The sequence below is a fragment of the Astyanax mexicanus genome, chromosome 7 (assembly GCF_023375975.1).
Source record: "Astyanax mexicanus isolate ESR-SI-001 chromosome 7, AstMex3_surface, whole genome shotgun sequence".
NCBI classification, from domain to species: domain Eukaryota; kingdom Metazoa; phylum Chordata; class Actinopteri; order Characiformes; family Acestrorhamphidae; genus Astyanax; species Astyanax mexicanus.
Window position 1 is genome coordinate 42,346,951 of NC_064414.1, and position 21,752 is coordinate 42,368,702.

At 37.4% G+C, this 21,752-nt stretch overlaps 1 protein-coding gene across 1 annotated transcript in view; it reads left to right on the plus strand.

Moving 5' to 3' along the window:
- The first annotated feature begins 1,024 nt into the window (after positions 1-1,024).
- Positions 1,025-21,752, plus strand: part of opn4a (opsin 4a (melanopsin)) — a 36,885-nt gene continuing 16,157 nt past the window's right edge. The window contains exons 1-2 of the mRNA XM_007258750.4: positions 1,025-1,233; positions 21,384-21,526. Coding sequence (XP_007258812.2) covers positions 1,108-1,233; positions 21,384-21,526 — 269 coding nt within the window. The 5' untranslated portion in view covers positions 1,025-1,107. The remainder of the gene's footprint in view (positions 1,234-21,383; positions 21,527-21,752) is intronic.

Sequence of the window (21,752 nt, forward strand, 5' to 3'; positions counted from 1 at the left end):
GCTGTAGTCCAGTACAGTTTGTTGATTTACCTGCTTTAACAGATGAGTTTTTATCTGGTGTGTTGAGCAGGAAAACATCATACCACGAACACACATGTTTTCTCATAATCTGGACAATGAGTGTATGTACCAAACATATGTAATGACCTCTTATCTACAGCCAAATTCTAAACAGGAAGATGTGTATGATAGGGAACAGGAAACACATGGTACACAATGGTCTACATGGAAGACTCCAAACAGTGCAATAATGAGATATACATACACAGAGAGAGGTAGGCTGGATTCCAATTGCATACACCACCTCAATACTTTTATGTACAGTTTATACTCTTTACTAAAGCTTAACAGTGCAGGTTTGTACACAAAAATAACACTTCTTAACCACACACTTCTTCAAGACATTAGTAGCTCCTCAATTTTATTTTTTTTAACAGAACTTTGTGGAACACAAGTTTTCATTATAACCACACTCAAAAAGTGATTGGTTCTGCATCTGCATTGTGGATTTTTGAGTATATCATACATAATGTTATCCATACTACATACTTTATACTCAATAAATAGTTAGTATTAGAAAATAGTACACAATCTGGATTCACCCATACTGTATATTACAGATTACAGTCCCAAATAACATGTCTGTGTGGGATATGAGTAAAACCTGAAAGTTTTGTCTGCATATGTATGCCTACCAATGTCAGTGATGGACTCCATCTGGGTTGTACAATGAATATGGAGCCTAGATGGGACCCATTTGAGATTAAAGTGGGCTGTAATGAAACTGGGACCCAGTAACAACAACATGTAGCCTACAGACCCACCCAAAGTCCATGCCCACCTGAAACCCAATGAGCCTATGCTCCACCCATATGAGTATGTAGACTATATTGTAAGTAGGATTTGATGGGTTAGATGGATTTGATGATAGATGGGCGGACCAATCAGAGCCTGGTTAGTCAGTGTGGAGTATTATAAGTGAGCTGTAATGAAAGTGCAGCTCCTCCTCTACAGCATCAATCATCTCAGCAGTGAGCAGCTCGCGCACTGTGGTTGAGACTCCACTGCACGCGGCGCTACAGTGACAGATAACTGATTAGAGCGAGGATGAGCAGCAGCGCGCTCCGCTCCGTGATGAAGGTCTCGTGCCCAACTGCTGATCCGAGCTGCGCGCACATGGAGACTCTCACCACGAGAACCCACAGAGAGCTGGAGATCCAGCCTGCAGCCACTGTGAGTTCCAGCTCTTCTACTCTTTATATACTTTACCTGAGCAGCAGTTCTCTCTCTCTCTCTCTCTCTCTCTCTCTCTCTCTCTCTCTCTCTCTCTCTCTCTCTCTCTCTCTCTCTTTCTTTCTGTTAGTAAGTGAATGAGGGATCTGAGAGAGTTGTATCAGTAGGCTACACTTTAATGATCTTTCTTCAGAATGATGCCACAGACATTTTGGCACCATAAAGAACCTTTTAGCTCTCAGATATTTGCAGACTGTGGCTAAGAATAATCTTTTAAAAGTTTTTTTTTTTTTTAAGTATTTTAAAGTGACAGGTGAGTGTGTAATTGCACCAAACTTAGAATGTGTTTGTGTATGAATATGAGGATTTTATTAAGGATTCTGTTGTGCTCTTTTTGTCTTGCCAGCTTTCTTTAGTTCTAATTCTGTGTTTCTTTGGCTTACAATGAGTGAATGAATAGATAACCAGCAACATGTTGCACTCTTTCCACTTAGGAACACCAATGCAATTTAAAAGAAAGAAATATTAAGGACTGCCGCTTTAAGTAAAACCTTAAAAGCCTTATGGAACATAATTGACAATAAGATAAATAGTTGACTCCAAATTTCAATGTGTACAATAGGGCAGGGATAAAAGCTGTTTACTTAGTTAAAACATACAATACAAATGAATAAATCATTGGTAATAATTTAGTTTGCTATGGCACACACACACACACACACAAACAAACACACCAATTACCATTACAAGTGACTATAACATATAAAGATGCCAAGAGTGTACAGACCAGTCATGAAAGCAAAAGGGGTCAAATTTGTAAGTATCTAAAAATGAAAATTATACTCTATTTTTTTTCCAATTTCCCTGATCCCATCATATTTATGCTGTCTTTAGTATTAAACATTAATAAACAATATATAAAATAATAAAAAAGAAAAACATTGAATGAGAAGGGGTGCTCAAACTTACTATACTGTACTGTATCTAATGTATTTGTCTAGATATTAGAGATTGAGTGAATATTATAAAGTCAAGCTGGTTGAGATGAATAATCAACCTGACCAAGCTATAGAACCATGCTGTTCCACCAGCATGACCACAGTTACACTATAACTTACACTATATGCTGGTCAAGAGCTGGTTATGTTTTCACCTGAATGAACAGCTTCTCAACCACCTTAACAATCAAAGATAAGCTTTGACCATCTGAAAGCATCTATCAGCAAAAAGCTGTTGTTTTTTTAGCAGGGTGTGTGTGCGCTGCAGAAACATGCACTTTATATCATTGATTGATTGATTGCAGTGTGTGATGTGATGAACTGAATGTGCTGAAGAGCTTTAAGGTGTAGTTTAGTGTTAAGAACGCTGTGCTGCTTCTCCTCAGCACCAGGAGTTCCAGCCTGGCTTTCACTAATGTTCCAGTCAATATAAGCAATATCAACAATATGTTCCTTTCCATTATTGTTCTAAGATTCATTGATTATGTTTATTTGGGTTCATGCATGATTTAACTTGATCATTAGAGAGTGTTTTTTTTACCTCATAAAAATGTATTCATTTATGTATTTTGCTGCATTCAAAAGCCAGTTCAGTCTGAAACAACCTTTATAACGTCTGTGTGAATGGGTGGGGTTAAGATGCTGTAGGCAAACTACATGGGGAATTGAGTGAACGGCTCATGTTTTAACTTAAACAATATTTATTTTATTCTACATCAAAGTGTCCTATTATTAAAAACGGTACAGAACTTTAATTGCAATATAATAGTATTACAATATTATGATATATAACATACACCTGCCTCAGATTGTTTAGCAACAAGGTTAATGACTTGTTTCTTTGTAGCAGTGTTTAGTGTGAGGAATGGGCTGGTTGTGTCCACATGTCTTCAGGGCCTTTACCGTGATATCTCATGATTAAATATTTATACTTTACAGTTCAAGGTGTCCTCTTCCCCTCACTATGTTTTTTCACTGTCTATGACCCTGTTTGCCCCTGGTCACTTCATGCATCTTGAGTATCTGCAATAGGCCAAGATATATATATATATATATATATATATATAATTCATGTTTAAATCAATGCACCTTTGACCTTCCGTTTATTTCCAGTTAACCAGAGCGCATTTTTTTATACCAAAGGCTACCTTCACATTACAAGCCACATTGCTCAAATCTGTTTATTTGCTCAAATCAGATTTGGTGATCTTGATGTTTTACATTCACAAATGTAAGTGACCTGTATCTGTGTTTATATGTGATACCTATCCAATTTAGGATCACATATGAAAGAAAAAGATTAAAGAAAAATCAGATTTGAGCCAGATTGAGCAAAAATCAGATTTGAGTCACTTCAGCCTGGTAATGTGAACGTAGCTTAAGCATCCGTGTGGCATTAGTAATATTATAGTGAAGTGTTTTTACTTCTTAAACATCTACAGACTCCATCAAACGGAAACTAGTGTGATGATGAATCCTGCTTGGGGCTTTAGGTGATGTTAGTAGGTCTGATGAAGGTGCTGACAGTGCTTGTATTTACTGAGCCACACATTACCATTCCTGATCATTAATGATGCACATTTATACAGCATTGGGTCTATGGAGTGGAGTAATGTTCATTCATTAGTAAAGGTGTTGATAACTAAAAGGTTATGTTTTTGGTTTCTGAATATGTGGGATAAATGTGATAAAGCTGTGTCTGTTGCTTGCTATGTGTGTAGAAAACTGGGGTTATAATATATCTGTATGAAATTATGTGTTCAGAGTCGGCTGGCATGTGAACCACACTTCAATTATTATTAATGGGAAAATCTAAATTATAGAGCACCTTCACTAAAAGGTCAAGCTACTTCAGAGCACCAATCCTGATCTGTGATGCATTTGAATCACATTATAGCAGTGTAAATTCATACATCCCTCCAAGATGCATTCCCACAACCAAAACTACAACCAAAACACCAGTAATAATTGCTATGCAACAAATTAATTTTTAATCTCTCAACAAAGTCACATGAGGTACACACTAAGAAAAGTAAGTACAGATTTGTACTTAAAAGAGTACAAAGCTTGTCGCTGGGGCTGTACCTTATGTTGAGGTACAAAAAAGTACCTTTCAGTGAATGGTTTTTGTGCCAGTAAAGATTATAAAGATTATAAACATTATCATCAACTGAATATGGCTCAAAAACTTGATGATCCAAAATTTTCTGGCTTTCAAATAAAAAATGTGCAATTAAAATATATATTGTTTATTAGTACAGTGATGCAGAATACTGAATGTACCCTTTGTCTGGTTAAATGGTACAAATCTGTAATTATTGCTGTTAGGAAAGACTTTGTACGTCAGAGGGAACACATCTGACCCTCTAAAGACCAGTATTGTACATTTGAGGGTAGAATTATGAAGAGTGTACCTTTGAGTACAAAAAAGTACTCATATCGTAGCTCTGTTTTTTAGAGTGTATCCAGGTATAAGTCCCTGTCTTTCTGTCTATCTGTCTGTCTCTGACGCACAATCTTACTGACTCTGTCTTTCTGCTCCCTCACTCTGACCCCTTTTACAACAGGTCACTTCATGTAAATAGTTTTTGGATTGTATCCTTTTAAGATTTTAGCCACATGCATTTACACTTGGTTGTGAAATGTGTCTCATGTTAATCAGATTGAAATGTGATTGCTGTGTGGGACATATTACACAAATTCATTGCTGTGTGGGGCGGAATATGCAAATTTGCTTGTTGCACAGTGATTATTATTGGTGTTTTAGTTGTACTGGTAGGAGTTTCAGTTGTCAAGATAAGAGCTTATAAAAAATATCTTATTTTTATTGTTAAGGTGATATGAGTTGACGATAAACAAAAAATCAGCAAATCAAACTGCATTAACTGCATGCAGCAACAGAGGGAGCGCTTCACGCTGCAGATTATGTTTATGTTACATAACTAGACTATAGGCAGAGTGAGGTAGAGGTCCACAGTGAGCCTCACACTAAACTGCTTCTTAAATAGAAAAAAAAGAGTCAAGTCAAGTGCTGAAAAACCATTAATAAGCTAATTGTGGTTGGTGTGGCGCGGTGGACAACACCTCCTCCTAAGAGTCTTTGGGCAAGACTCCTAACACTACATTGACCCACCTCTGTAATAGGAAATGCCTTGTAAGTCACTCTGAATAAGTGTCAGCTAAATGCTGTAAATAATTTATTTATTGTGTTTTACATGGATATCAGGATATCTAACAGTGATATTACTCTTCTATAACATGTGTTGTTCAAACATGTTCAAATGTGTGTCAGGAATGCAGAGAATGCATGTTAGACACATGCAGATTTAAAAATATAAAGAGGCTTTTATTAAGGCTTTTACAGTCAAAGTCAAAAAAGAGTATCAAAGGTCAAACACAAAAAAATCAAACAAGAGTGACAAGAAATGCTAGTAATGCTAGGTGGCTAGTCAAAACTTGCCAATGAACTGAACAAAGGAGAGGGTATATATAGACAGAAAAGTTGAAAACAGTCAATATTCTGGTGACTGAGACTGAGTGAGTCATGTGAGCGTCAGCGGGAGGCAGCTTGGGAGATAGAGGGAATCGTGACAATGCATCTCAGATCACCTCTCAAAGTGGTTTGAGAGATTAAAATGGTATTTGTTTTAAGTGTGTGTTGGGTGTGTTTACAATTGCATTTTTATGTGGTTTAGACTCAAGATGCATGAAGTGACCAGGTCTCTCTCTCTCTCTCTCTTTCTCTCTCTCTCTTAACCCCTCCCTCCAACTCACTGTCTCCCCATCTCAGTCTGTCTGCCTCTCTCCTTTTCCCTGTCTGTCTATGTCTCTTTTACTTTTTCTACTCTCTCTATCTCTGTCTCTTACTTCCTCTCAGAGTTTTAATCATGTTGTTATTTATCTCAGTGCAGCAGACAGCAGTGGCTCCAGCTTCTCACTGGAACTGCAGCTGCAGTGTTTTTTGAATGTAGTTTGATGGTGATTTGTAAGGTCATGGATGTCACTCGTTCCACACTGCCATCATTTCCATCCCTCCATACAGTGTTTGTCAGACATTAGTGAGGTTTAGAAACACAGCGGTAATGTTAATTGATTGTGAGTGGAGAGGAAGGCTATCAGAGATGTGTGTAATGGGATTTCCTTTCAGTGTAGTGGGCGTCTGAGCGTAACCTCCATTGGGAAATTATACACAACAGGAGGCGCATGCTTCACTCAATACAGTGCCAACTGAGATGTGAAATCTGTGCCATACACTGATTACACTGCCTATTGTGGTCTGACATCTGCAGATAATCAGAACGTTAATGGAGGTTTAGCTGTTTATAATCAGACTGCATGTTGTTAGGGTTTGGTCATTCCCAAGATTTTATGAAGAATTGGCCCAAGCTCGGCTCGGTAGTGTGTGTGGTGCTTGGGCTGGATGTGAGCAGAGCATTTGGACCAGAATTGGACCTAGATTAAAACCTGAGCTGGGCCAATGCAATTGAGACTTAGCCTGTGATATTCCACATAGAAATGGCCTAGGTAATACAGTATTTGCTTTCTGGGTGAGACACGGTTAGTCAAAGTACCTCATAGTAGGTAAAAGGGGCCCAAATCACATATCTTTCGTCAGATGTGAAACAGATGTGTCATTTGTTTTTTGTTAGTGTGAACAGCAAAAAAATTTGACTGATTTGGATATTTTTAATTCCATTTTGGGTCAATTTAGTATATATATGATACTGAAATCCAAAATGTATCCGTAAAGCCGGAACAGCCAAATTGGAATTAATGCAACTTTTTTCATTAAGGAGAATGAACTGTACATGAGTTAATGAGAAAATAGAGACATCAGTGAGGGAGGGGTTTCAGACCTCATTAATAATTAAGATGATCTCTCTTTTCCAATAATATGCAAAGACTTGATATATAACATACACTTAATATGTAAATGCAGCTTATCTCAGATTGTTTAGCGATGAGCTTGATAAATTGTTTCTCTGTAGCACTGGTTAGTGTGAGTGATGGGCTGGGTGTGACCCTGATACCTCATGATTAAATATTTATACTTCACAGTTCAGCGTGTCCTCTCCCCTCGCTTTTTTTTTCTCTGTATTTGACCCTGTTTGCACATGGTTACTTTGTGCATCTTGAGTATCAGGGTAAGGCCAAGATATATACAAACACACGTGCAAAAACTGGTAAAAATCAGTCACTCAAACAACTTCAAAATATGGTGTGAGACATTGGTGGTGCCAGGGTGGGGCATTTGGGGGTGCTGTTACTACCCATAAGATATCCGTAGTTCCCCCATTCCCCAAATTCGAATACATATATATATATATATATATATATATATATATATATATATATATATATATATATATATATATATATTATTTATTTATTTATTAAGTGTGTTCATACATTAATGTATAAATCAATGCATTGTCAAAACAAACTGGCTCACATCCGTTTTTGCTCACAGCTGCAGTGTCAAAAGAAAATAAATAAAAAGCTTAAACACAAAGTATAAAAAAGCACTGTCTGTGACTGAATGATAAATAATACTAACAAGGGTGAAACCGAAACTTAACAGGAAGCTTCGCTGATTTGTGCATGCACAGCACTTACATAGAAGGTCTCATTCCATCCTTTTTTGTCATTCATTTTAAAATGTCTAGTTGTGGTCTCTAGTATGAATGAATGCCATGTGAGCTGTTTTTTGTGAAAAAAAAAATAGTGCTCCAGTGTTTCTGTATAGCCCTGCTTTAGTTTACTGAATTAGTGGTCTCTGAAGACTGGTTTTGGCTCTTGCTCATGAATATTCATACATGCAAACATATTGCCTCTGATTGGCTAACAGCACTGCAGTAGAGAACGTGACCCCACATTTAATTTTGCAGCTCTAAAACTCAAAAGACAAAATGTTTTCAGAGATACAGCCTAAGTTGTAAAGATACAGCACTGAGTGCTAGGTAAAGTTAACCCTTAAACTTCGCTCGGCCCCGCGGAGGCTCGTTCGTTCCTCAGCATTAAAAAAAGCATTTTTTTCACTAGCTACTGCAGATAATGGGGGTTAAAGAACAGTTTTATATGCAGCATGCATAAACAACTCAGATAGACCTGTATTATTTAACAAACAACTAGAAAAAGTGGATTTTAGCGGAAGAACACCTTTTAAAAATTGTGTGAAGAACCTAATGAACATGATTTTGGCTACTATTTTCACCTGATGTGTGAACATAGTCATATACTGTGGGATTCAGACTGACGTGAGATTAAAGTTTTTTAACCTGTCATAATTCTTGCATAAGTAAACGAAGTTCCACTGTGACTAATCTCAGTGACCTCTGTTATGAAGTCTCAGTGACAGCAGGAGGCGGCGGCAGCTCTTGAGAATGGAAAAAGCCTTGAGGTATCTGTGGGCTTAAATAAATTTCACTAATGACCCATAGGTCACTTCTTATCTGCTGCGTCTCTGACGCTCAGTTATGTAAGATTAAATGTAGCCTTGAGTATTGTCTTCACATTCGTATTAGGGACACATTTGGGATGCACTGAGCGTGAATGAAGACTCAGCTGCTTACTGAAAAAGAAAAAACAGAAAAGAGAAAATACCTGATTGCTTTGTGAATTGCACAATTATAAGTAATAGAGCCACATAATGTTGGTTTTTTTTGGTTGTTTTATGTATTTTTATGTAACGATTTTTAAGAAGGGATTATTAACGCCACAAAGAACCAACAGGAGCACAACTTTCCACACATGCATTTTTCACCCAATCCCTGTTCACATTGACCCCACTATAACCAAGACTAGCACATGCCTCTTCTGACTTTAACAGCTACAAATGTAGCATCACTTTCTAGCCAGCACACTCAGAGGAAAGCACCATTGGTGAATTGTAAAATATATGCCCCTCACTTGCACAGTACTCCAACTACACTCTAGCATGACATACTGCAACATGACATAGGCCTTTACAAAACTAAATCACCTTTTTTATATTGAATTGAAGGAGATGAGCAGCTTTTTTTTTTTACATTAATTGTCCATGTTAGCGTTTACCCTCTGATAAGGAGTCGTATACTCAAAGCTGCTTCCTGGATGACCTTGTACCACTCAGTAGTTAAACTCCCTCCCCAGTGGACATGGCGTGAGACTGAGTGTAATATTTCTTTCCTTTCATCACTGCGAGTAGATGTGGATAAATTTCGTCCCCTTTCTCACTCTGTGCTTTTTTCTTAACTCTAGTGAAAACAGCCGCTGGAGAAGTGGATCCTCGTGTTCTCTTCAAACACTTCTCTCTGAAATCATCTGAAAGTATAAAAAAAAATGTCCCCAGAAGGTGCAGCTGAAAATAGAAGGTGGAGAGTCATGTAGGGGAAGAGGACTGCTTCAGATTAAAGTGCTGCAGAATGAGGCACAGACAGCTGGAACTCGGGCTATTGGCAGCATGAAGAACTCTGAATATTAACAGTATTCATTTTTAATACTATTAGGATTATAATGAAGTGTCATTTTATCTCTATTTGCTAGCTGAAGTTAGAACACTGAGATCTAGAGAATGAGACAAATGATCCCACTGATATTAAACAATATGATATATCCACAGTAAGAGAGAGAGAACAAAGAGTACAGGTTGCTGCAGATTGGCCTGGCTGGGGCAGAACAGATTGTTTCACATGCATGATTGTTAATTACCTGAGGGATTAGGGTCATGCACTCCATTCAGAACACTTACAGCATTATCAGGCAAAACAGAGGATATGAATTGGTGTTTTGGTTCACCAGCAGAAGTGCAGTGTGTGATTTGGTTGCTGGTTTTGTATGAGGAGTGAAAATAACAACACAGGATTGTTCTACAGGTGTAGCAGTCAATGATTTAGCAATCACTCATTTGGGGGAACGCCAGCTTTTGCATTGAATCAACAATACAATCTTCATAGAATACAATGCAGTGTAGATGTCAATCTTGTCAATGCCATCTTTCATTCCCAGTCAGAACAGCCAAGTTCTTTACTTTTAATTTAGTCAGGAATTGTAGCATTGTCTGCTTCTCACAACACATTCCTTGCTTTTAAAATCTGGACTTGTGGTTATTGATATTTGCTTGTTTCTGTCTCTCAGTAAGACCTTATTAATCAGCTACAAATCCCTAATAAGTTGTCTTTTCACAGAGCAAAAATGATCTTTAATAATATAGACAGTTTAACTCCCTCCTCTCTCAATGATGAAAGCTTTAAGTTCTTTGTATCTGAGGAGGGTCATTTTATGGTCTACCCTGATCTTGCAGACCCATTTTCACATTTTTCCTTTCCCCTTGCTTATACATACAAATTTCCACAATGACTGTTGTCACAAAGCAGTTTACAGAGATCTGGATATGTGTATTTTTTATCTTTTAAGAAAGCCAAAAATTGCATCAGATCCAGAGAAAGAAACTATAAGATAGATTGAGAATGACAATGCTACATCCATGTTCACTGTGAAATTAACTATTGTGCTATGAATGAATAAAGGTAGTTTCAGAGTGAGGAAGAGATGGGGAAGAAAAATTAAAGGGTTAGGAGGATTGACCAGGAATGACCGGTTTACACAGTGAGAAGAGCCTGATCCAGAGGGTAGGCAGGCACCAGAACCCAACCATAAATTCACCAAAACTAGCGTTGAGCAGAGAGCATAGGGCATCTCAACATGCTGAAGAGAGAAAAAAGCTAAAGACTAATAAAAAGCTTAGGAATATAAATAGAGTTCTGTATAGTGACATGAAGGTTGTTCCAAAGTTGGGATGCTGGCCCTATAAGAGAATGCTCTGCTTCCTGTATTGTTTTTTATGCAAGGAACTGACAGTACTCCAGCATCAGTTGAACATGAGAGGTTGTATGGTTTAAGACTTCAGCTATCTGTTCTACTTAACTTACTTATTGACAGTTTAACTGGACGTAAAAAGAACACATATTGGTTTCTAAATAAATATACCCCATAAAGAAAGGGTTAACTTTTTGCTGAGTAAAATAAAACAAAATCTAAAATTCCATTAAGTGGCCCTTAAGTAGTTTTCCCTCCATTTCAAATATGAGAAGGTCTGCTTACTTAAGATGATTTAGTCATCTTTAGTCTTTAGTCTTAGTCATCTTTAGTGAAACTGCCTGTAGCTTCATTATGTAGTCACAGCTCTCTGAACTTAACTCAAAGGAACCGGTGCCAAAATCCATGTACATAATGAGACTCAAGAGAGACTCATCATTCATGCCATTGCTATATTCTTACAGCTTAGTGTTTTAATGGGAGTTTCAGGAAGATCAAGAAGACCTCTAAGGATTGCTGAGGACACCGGACAGTGTGCTCATGGCAAGGGGAGGTGAATAATCGCAGGTCTGATAGTAAGAGCCGATGAATGGGAAATTCTACTGCTGTTGTTGTGTGGGCATTTAACATTCTTCTATTCATAGTGTCACAAAATAAGTTAAGACAAGACAAAATCAGATTATCCTTTATCAATCCCATAATGGGGAAATTTGCAAAGTTACAGCAGCACAGAAGACAGAACAGAAGAATTCTAAGGGAATACAAACAATACAAAAATTGACATATACAAGAAAAGAAAAACAAGAGAATCTAAAAATACAAAAAAAAAATATGAATACAAAAAAAAACTAAAGATAAGAACAAGCATGGATCCTCAGTATGTATAACCAGTGATATTACATATAGATTGAAAGTAAATAAATAGCAAATACATTGAAATTAAGTGGTAATATTGAATATAGTAAAGGTGATGGCAAACAAACTATGCTATACATGGTTAATTTAGATATAGCAAATAGTGGAGCACTGCAGCAACAACAAGAAAACAGTTTTATTGCACACAGTAATAAATAGTAAGCTGCTGTCTAGTAAGAGCAGCATCTGTTATACAGTCTGACAGCAGCCTGAGGGAAGGACCTGCAGTATCTGTCCTGTATTCTCAATGTGTATTGAAAAAACATCTTAAAAAAACATGTAACACAAGTGACTCTGTCAGAAATCACATCCATATTCAGTGCAGGAAGTCTTTTATGGAGCTTCTTTAGCTTTCATGAGTCATATTAAAAGTCATGGGACATGATACTAGTTTCTATCCCATGACATGTGGCATGTTAGTGTATGTGTATGGTGATTTTCTGAAAGGAAATAATAAATGAACAGATCCTCAAAGGGGACCTTAAATGGGTGATTAGTCAGCATGTTAAGATAATGTACACATATTTTCTTATAAATAAAAAAATAATGATGTAATTTGACCACTGGGGCCCAGACTAGCACTATCACCACACATCATCTTAAATATACTGCACTGCAATGGCAACAATAATATCCCAAGTGGATATTAATATAAACCGGATTGGCCTGAGAACAGACATTTCTTCATTTGTCTAGTCACTCGGGCGCATTCACAAGTTAGTAGTTCATCTATTTTTATACATGCAGTGGAGTCACTGTCCTCAGCTGACCCAGTCAATACATCTGTGTACATGTTTACAGAAATAAAGCAGACAACTTAGTTACAAAAGTACTTTCAAAAGGACTTTTAAATTTTTTGACTATTTATCATATTTTTTGACATAAATCATATTTTCCCAGCACAATCATTTTATTTTTTCACTTTTATGTTCTGTTATTTATGCGTCCTGTCATAGAAAGCTGCACATCAGGGTGGACAGTGACAGGATGGACAATTTTAGCAAACATTGGCATTTAATAAAAACATTGTGGACATAGAGTTAAAACATTTTTTAATGTTTAATGACAATCTTGGTCTGTTCCAAAGAGAAATATTAAGAGTAATTAATATTATTATTTCCTGAACGTGCAGCAAGTCCCTTTAGTTACTTAAACTGTGTGAATGTTGTGTGTCACGCAGGCCAGATACACGACAGACACGACAGAATGTTGTGTGTCACGTGTATACCAAACACACAGTTTAAGGGGCTAGGCTTACAGGAGTAGTAAGGTACAGACAGGGTCAATAACAGCATGACAGTGAATATAACCAACATACCAGAGCGTAGTCAGGCAAAACAGGGTAATAGACTGGGAACACTGTAGTGTCACATGACCAGCAGAGTCAGGGAAGCCTGGTGTTGGTGCATGCTGGGAATTGGCGTCTTTGTTTGTATTTTGTAGTTCAGAGTCCAGGGCAGGCAGACGAACAGCTTTAGGACTGACACCCACTCCCTCCCACATTAAAGATAACAGTATGAAATATATATATATATAAAAAAAGTACTTTAAAGTGAATGTTAAAATTCCTCAATTTGTGTAATACTGTGTAAATTCAGAGTAAATAGTTAGACATGTTTTATTACACAGGGTTTACTGCAACACAAAAGGCACATTATATTAATACTGACCCGCTATCTTTCATCATTATTATTGGCTATAACCGGCCTTCTTGCATAGCAAATGTGACGCAAAGTGAGACTGGAATAGTAATACAATCTTCACCATTTGAAAGAAGGAAGTCGGTTCAGTCAAGAGTTTCCATCATCATTTCCAAGACGCACTTTAATCAGAATCTGTTTAATTTTGTGGTAAACTTTGTCCAGTGATAATATTGTTCTGTCTCTATTATCCTTCCCACAAGGCCAGATGTATTTGCTGTGGAATATGTTAGCACATGTAAATCCAGTAATATAGTTTGAACCAGTGTGGCACCAGACTGTGAGCTGTTTTCCTACATACAGAACCCAGAGCCCGTAAAAGGTGAAGTCCTTCTGAAACACCTTCGTTAATCTCACTGAAGGATAATTAAGAGCAGCTGCTGTAATATTGAGGTGAAGAAGTGAAGTCAATCCAGTATCTGTTGCATTAGATTACTTTTAAACTCAAACAATCTCATCACATTTTTGTGAACCAGTTTGACCTCGGGTACAGACAAGAAGAAGCGGCTATGATTACTGATATATTCTGTAATAACTTCTGTAAAAATAAAACTAAGCAGTTGGGGCTATCGGGTGATTTTCTAAATGTTTTGACAGCAGAAAAACAGCCTTGAGTGCTTAGACTGAATGTTTGAGTGAACTTTGGTTTGTAGGGGTTTGACTCTGTGTGGATGCTAAATGCTAAATGCTAAAGCTTGTCTATAAAGGGGACACTGTTCTCACATATCGTTGGTTGCATAACTCCATAACTCTGTGAGAAATCCATGTTAATCTTACCCTTACTTTGTAATTTCCCAGGCCTGTTTGACCTAGACACTCACAAAACTGTCTCCACACATTGTGGTCAGATGTGTTGTTTGATTGGATTCAAAGCAGTTGCTTTTTTGACTGGTGTCTGATTCTTGAGGAATGGTATGGGTTTAGTATAGTCCTGGGGTAGATAAGGCAAATTTACAAATAAATAAATGCAAAGAGCTCAAAAAAATTGCCACAAGAGTACAAGAATATTTTGTGTCTTTAATTTGCAACAAGTTGTTCTTAAAATCTCATTTAAAACATGAACAACACTGGAAATATGTTGGTTACTTTATCAGAGTTTATCAAAGTTTGCCAGGGGCACAACCCTATACCATTATGGACTATGGCTTTAGGACTTGATGCTGATAACCAAAAATAATCCACAATACTGATTTTTAGGGCTTCTGTTTTGCAGAATAAAATAAGTGGCATTAGTGAATATAATACCTTGCCTACATGGTATTGCTATTGCTAAATTGTTTGTATTGTCTAAAAAAATTAGATTACCAGCTTTTCAGCTTAGGCTTGCAGCCTTGCCATGGGTACACTGGAAATCACACAATTTCTGAATTAGTGCAATGTACTTTAACACTAAAACATGACTTCTATTCTCATAAATGTAAATCTAAATAAATGTATAATTTTTCTTTTTTTTTTCAGATGTTTTCCCATTTTCTCCCCAATTTACAGAGCCAATTACAGAACCCTCTCATTAGGATTCCCCCCTATCACTAGTGGTGCCCCAACACCAGGAGGGTGAAGACTAGCACATGCACATCCGATACATGTGAAGTCAGCCACCACCTCTTTTCAGACTGCTGCTGATGCAGCATTGCCGAGCAGCATCACAGCGCACTCAGAGGAAAGCGCAGCGACTCGGTTCTGATACATCAGCTCACAGATGCCTCGTGCTGATCTACATCACCCTTTGGAGTGATGTGGGGAGAGAGCACCATCTACCGACCCAGAGAGAGCAGGGCCAACTGTTCTCTCTCGCCTTTCATGCCACTGCTTTTGTACCAAATCATGAATAGAATTATGTTAAGATCAGCTTTTTGGAAGCACATTTATTTTGTGCTTTTTAATTTATTACTAGATATACATTTTCCTGTCTCAGGAAATGCAAGAACAGATAATGATAAATGAAATGAAGTGGCTTATACTGTCTGCATTGAAATATAAGGAAAGTAAATTTAATTAAATTTTTTTTGTTGCATTTTTTTTCAATACTATCCCTGCATTTTCCAACAAACATTTTCCATATTTTGGTGATGCTTGATCAGATTCCAGGCAGACAGTGTTACATTGCTCTTGCTCATACTGTACATAAAGCCTTTACATTTTGTTTGCGTTTTGCAGAGAAATCATCTTGAAGGAATTAGCGTATTTGAAGTGTACAGTTTCATGTTTCCTCTATATGATTCTGTGTTTACTTCATAAAACTGGTAATGGCTGTGTATGTTTGTGTCTCAGAGCATTTTTCTCTGTCCTCACCACAGTTCTAGTTTTAGTTTCAGTGCCGTCTTCTCTGCTGATTTGTTCTTTCCCACAGCGAATCTCACGCAACACACCAGGAAACTATCGCCTAAAGACAGAGCAACGTCAAGTAAAAGGTCTCAGAATTACACTTCTTCCACAGCAAGACACAACTGCAGGGCTTCCCATATAATTCCAAAATTCATAAGACCCAACAAGCACAACGATTTAGCCTGAATGCTGATGAGCTACATTTGCGTACATCAGTTTTAATTAGTTTAAAAAATGCGAAAGGTTACAAAGTGTTTCAGGCTTTCAACAAACTTCAGGAATAAATAGCCCACCTATTACAGTCAGTGTGTCTTTAGTATGCACACAGTCTCGTACCAGAATGCACCATATTGTTTTTTAGGTCTGTATTTAAATGTATTCAAAATCAAAAGCCATTTTCATAAAAAATGTTTTTTTAAAGGCGTACATATCAGACAGATTTGTATATGCAGGTCAAGGCATATAAAAAGCTATAATTTATTATTTCTGATTGATTATGTTTTAGTGAAGCATGTTCTGTATTCTTGAAGATGCACTCCAGACAAAAATGAAGAGTGTACCATCTCTAAATGTGTTGTAAACATGCCCACTCACCTTCTATAGCAATGCGGATCCAGTAATCTCTTGAGTGAGATTTTTGATTTTTATAAACTTTTTTAGAAGATACTGAAAATGATATTGTTTCACTAGTGTTTCAAATTTAGAATAAAAACACGTCGGTAATGTTTCTGCTGTGGAAGCCAAATAGTATGACTGTATTTATTAGCTTGTATCAGTGACTATTCTATGAATGTATATATACTGTTTATGGCCAATTCCATCGAATAACATATTTATTATATATTTATATTATATTTAACTATTCAAAACATACTGGTCAAACTCAGGCAGCTTTACTTAATTTTGTACAAGGTTTCTAAGCTGTTCGTTGGTTGCAAATGGTTACAAAACTCATGTGACATTTAAAAAACATGTTTAGTAGAAGGTCCACTAATTCCTTTCATTTTCTCTGAAGAAAGTCTTTATTTTTAAGAAATTGTTGACTGCATGTTCAAATAATTGATATTTATGACAAAAAAAACACTCCTGTTAATGGAACTCATTCCTGTAACTGGAACTCACTCTTGTTACTGGCACTCATTCCTGTTACTGGCACTTATTCCTGTAATTGGAACTCACTCTTGTTACTGACACTCATTCCTGTTACTGGCACTGATTCCTGTTACTGGAACTCACTCCTGTTACTGGCACTCATTCCTGTTACTGGCACTCATTCCTGTAATTGGAACTCACTCCTGTTACTGGCACTCATTCCTGGTACTGGCACTCATTCCTGTAATTGGAATTCACTCTTGTTACTGACACTCATTCCTGTTACTGGCACTCATTCCTGTTACTGGAACTCACTCCTGTTACTGGCACTCATTCCTGTTACTGGCACTCATTCCTGTAATTGGAACTCACTCCTGTTACTGGCACTCATTCCTGGTACTGGCACTCATGCCTGTAATTGGAACTCACTCTTGTTACTGACACTCATTCCTGTTACTGGAACTGACTCCTGTTACTGGAACTCATTCCTGTTACTGGCACTCCTTCCTGTAATTGGAACTCACTCTTGTTACTGACACTCATTCCTGTTACTGGCACTCATTCCTGTTACTGGCACTCATTCCTGTAATTGGAACTCGCTCCTGTTACTGACACTCATTCCTGTTACTGGAACTCACTCTTGTTACTGACACTCATTCCTGTTACTGACACTCATTCCTGTTACTGGAACTCACTCTTGTTACTGATGCTCATTCCTGTTACTGGCACTCATTCCTGTTACTGGAACTCACTCCTGTTACTGGAACTCATTCCTGTTACTGGCACTCATTCCTGTAATTGGAACTCACTCTAGTTACTGACACTCATTCCTGTTACTGGAACTCACTCCTGTTACTGGCACTCATTCCTGTAATTGGAACTCACTCTAGTTACTGACACTCATTCCTGTTACTGGAACTCATTCATGTTACTGGCACTCATTCCTGTTACTGGCACTCATTCCTGTTACTGGAACTCATTCCTGTTACTGGCACTCATTCCTGTAATTGGAACTCACTCTAGTTACTGACACTCATTCCTGTTACTGGAACTCACTCCTGTTACTGGCACTCATTCCTGTAATTGGAACTCACTCTAGTTACTGACACTCATTCCTGTTACTGGAACTCACTCTTGTTACTGACGCTCATTCCTGTTACTGACACTCATTCCTGTTACTGGCACTCATTCCTGTTACTGGAACTCACTCCTGTTACTGGAACTCATTCCTGTTACTGACACTCATTCCTGTAATTGGAACTCACTCTTGTTACTGACGCTCATTCCTGTTACTGGAACTCACTCTTGTCACTGACGCTCATTCCTGTTACTGACACTCATTCCTGTTACTGGCACTCATTCCTGTTACTGGAACTCACTCCTGTTACTGGAACTCATTCCTGTTACTGGCACTCATTCCTGTAATTGGAACTCACTCTTGTTACTGACGCTCATTCCTGTTACTGGAACTCACTCCTGTTATTGCCACTCAAAAATATTTTTAAAGCATTGATGGGATTTGGAGTCACACAACAATGCAAAAAATGATCTCTGAAGGATTTTAATAATTCTATTTCAAGGTCTTTAGTTAGAGAGTGGGGACAGGTAAAGCATGCAAGGCCTGGTAGTGTAGGCATTTAACATTCCTCAGTTCACAATGTCACGTGTGTGTGGAGAATTTGTAATTGAAGGCATTATTACCAGAAGACCCCACACACACATATCCCACAGGTCAGTGCAGTGTCCTTTAGCTTTCATGAGACATGGCAAAAGTCATGGGACTGGAAGAACTGGAAAAACTAAATCTAAAGAGTATGTCATTGTATATACACTATATAAAATTATTTTATTTAAATAAGCTTATTTATAAATGACTTAATATTAAATGTACTCAAAAAGAAGATGAGTTTTAAGTAATTTATTAATTTTCATTATTTTAATAGTCTAGTTAGAAATTTCATAATGCATGTGCTGCACAAGAAAAAGCTCTTGTAAGGATTTAAGGCTGCAGGCAGGCGATTAACAGAGCGTAAAGAGCGAGAGGAAGCAGAAGACTTCAGCAGGTCACAGAAATACACTGGAGCTGTACCATGAACAACCCTGTATGTTAAAACAATACACATTACATAATATATTATATAGTATGTTACATACTGTATCTGTGAGAACAGGAGTGATATAAGAACTAGGTCAAGTGATGTTGAGAAATCTGGCAGCACAGTGTATTGTGTAACATCATGTGCGACAAATTTTTACTAATGTTCTCATTTTCCATCATTTATAATCTACCAGGTTCAGATTATATCTATATAGATATTTATATTTATATCTATATAATACAGTACAGTACTGTGCTCCAATCATGGATACACAGGGTTCATTATTAATAGGGATACACCAAATATTTGTCTTCTGAAAATGGCAAGACAGAATAATTTGTACCAAACTATAAAAATAAATAGAAACAAATACAAATATTTTTAAGCTATTTAATTAATACAATTCTAAAAAAGTGTCAAAATTAATGAGAACCTGCAAAAAAAATTGTTTGGTATTTGATATTCAGCCTTTAGCAAAATGTTTCATTTTGTTTGATTTCGGTTTTGGCCATCACCAATTTCAGTCCATCCCTAATTAATAATATTGTGACATGCTGGATCATTTACTTTGGTAAAATCTGGTGAAAATCCCTGTTATTTTAAATTTCACAATCCAGCTCTAGTTGTGATGCACAGTTATAACAGGCACCATAAACCATCTGACAGGCCGTAAACAGTATTGATTGTAGTGAAAGTGTTTCCTCATCGGAAATCAATCAGTGTGCATTGCTCTCATTATCAGGATGTCTAGGCTTAAATACAGCAAACCAAACAAAGCCAAACAGAGAGATCTGTATGTGGCGGATAATAAAGCCTAGATAAAAAAGCTGTTGCAATATCACAGAATAGAGTTAAAAATATAAATGTACAGAGTTTATAAGAGGGGCATTTTTTAACAAGAAATGCTTGTGTAAAGAACCCTTTTAAAATATATATAAAAAACTATGCACCTACAGTACATGCCAAAAATCATGGTACAGGAACTAGTATTGTAGGATATGCATATGTGGCTCCTGCATTGAATGTCGAAGTGATGTCTCCCGGATTCACCTGTCTGTTTGCATGGACAATCCTAGCCAGATGCTTCAAGTCACAATAATTTCTACCAACTACACTGTCCACTGTGGGTGCTAATGTCTTCTATAATGTATTTCTGGTACACACATGACCGTGTGGATTTAACAATGCTAACACTAACTTCAGAAATTGAATGTGCCATCAGTCTGGGACCCACTATCAGTCAGGCTAGTATTCAGCCTTGCTCACAAGATAACACCTCACAATTCACACAAGTGTTGGTGCCCCTAAATGGTCCATCCCATGACTATGGGTATTCCAGTGTATAAGGATCTTTATATAAAAGCCTTTATATTTGTATAGATGTTTAATTTCTGGTTCTTTCTGGTGGAACATACTTATGACGATGGTTTTTAAAGATGGGGTATCTCCAGAAGAAATGAGTGGAATGTTTTAATCTCCCCAGTTTGCAAAGCATCTGATCCATTTCCTTGCTGGCTCAGAAACCTGGGTAGATTTGCTGATTGTCTGGTTTCCTTTGGGTGCATTTTTTGATTAGTTTAAAGAGAAGTATCCCCACCCTGTCTGTCTGCAGCATTTTCTCATCAATGCTACCTCACTGATGCTGCTTAAGCAGGCCTACACTCTTCACCAGGCTGTTCTCTGGCTAATTAGTGGATTAGTGCTAAGCAGTGTAATAATAATTGTTTATGTCTATGGTTTGCAGAGTCTCTATGCTGATGTTTATAACTGTTCAAACTCCTTTATCCCTCTCAAGCACGTCTCACTGGATATGATTACTATTCATAAACAAACTCGTAGGAGTTATTGTCACACATGTATTCAGGAGTTGGTCCAGCTCCCCCGAATCGTATTCCTTTTGTTACGACTAAATCAAAAACATCACAACCAGCCTTATACTTTCTTAAAATGACTTCCATCTGGGCTCACTTTCCCTCCGAGCACTGAAGTAGGGCACTGTATCAGTGTTTAAAATGGTAAATAGTGCTCTTGTTGATGTGTGTGGGGTTGATGTGTATTCAAAATTTCTATTCATTTTCTACAATAACATCCTAATAATTATCTGATCAAATTCTTCCTGTTGTCAATCAGGCTTTGAACATTTGCTCAGTTCAGAGTTTGTAATATGGGCGTGTCACTGATCACAGAATGATGACACTGCTTCTGTCCTCTCTACATGTTTGCAGGTTGCCATGGTGCAGGAGGCAGTTCAGCCCTTCCCCACAGTGGACGTTCCTGACCATGCTCACTACACTATTGGGGCGGTCATTCTGGCCATTGGCATCACCGGCATGGTGGGCAACTTCCTGGTCATCTATGCCTTCAGCAGGTGAGAGGTGTATTGAGGTATTGATCACTCAACATCTTGCAGAGTTCAGTTCCAACTAGGTTTAATCTAATCTAATTCAATCCAGTTTACGTCAACTCTACACCAAACCCATTGTGTAAGTTCCTAAAAGCATCCAAACACCCCACAGATCCCATGATAATATAAAAAAAATATAACAGATTTTAAAGATGAAATGTCTTTCAGCTTTTATTTTCCTGTGTCCTCT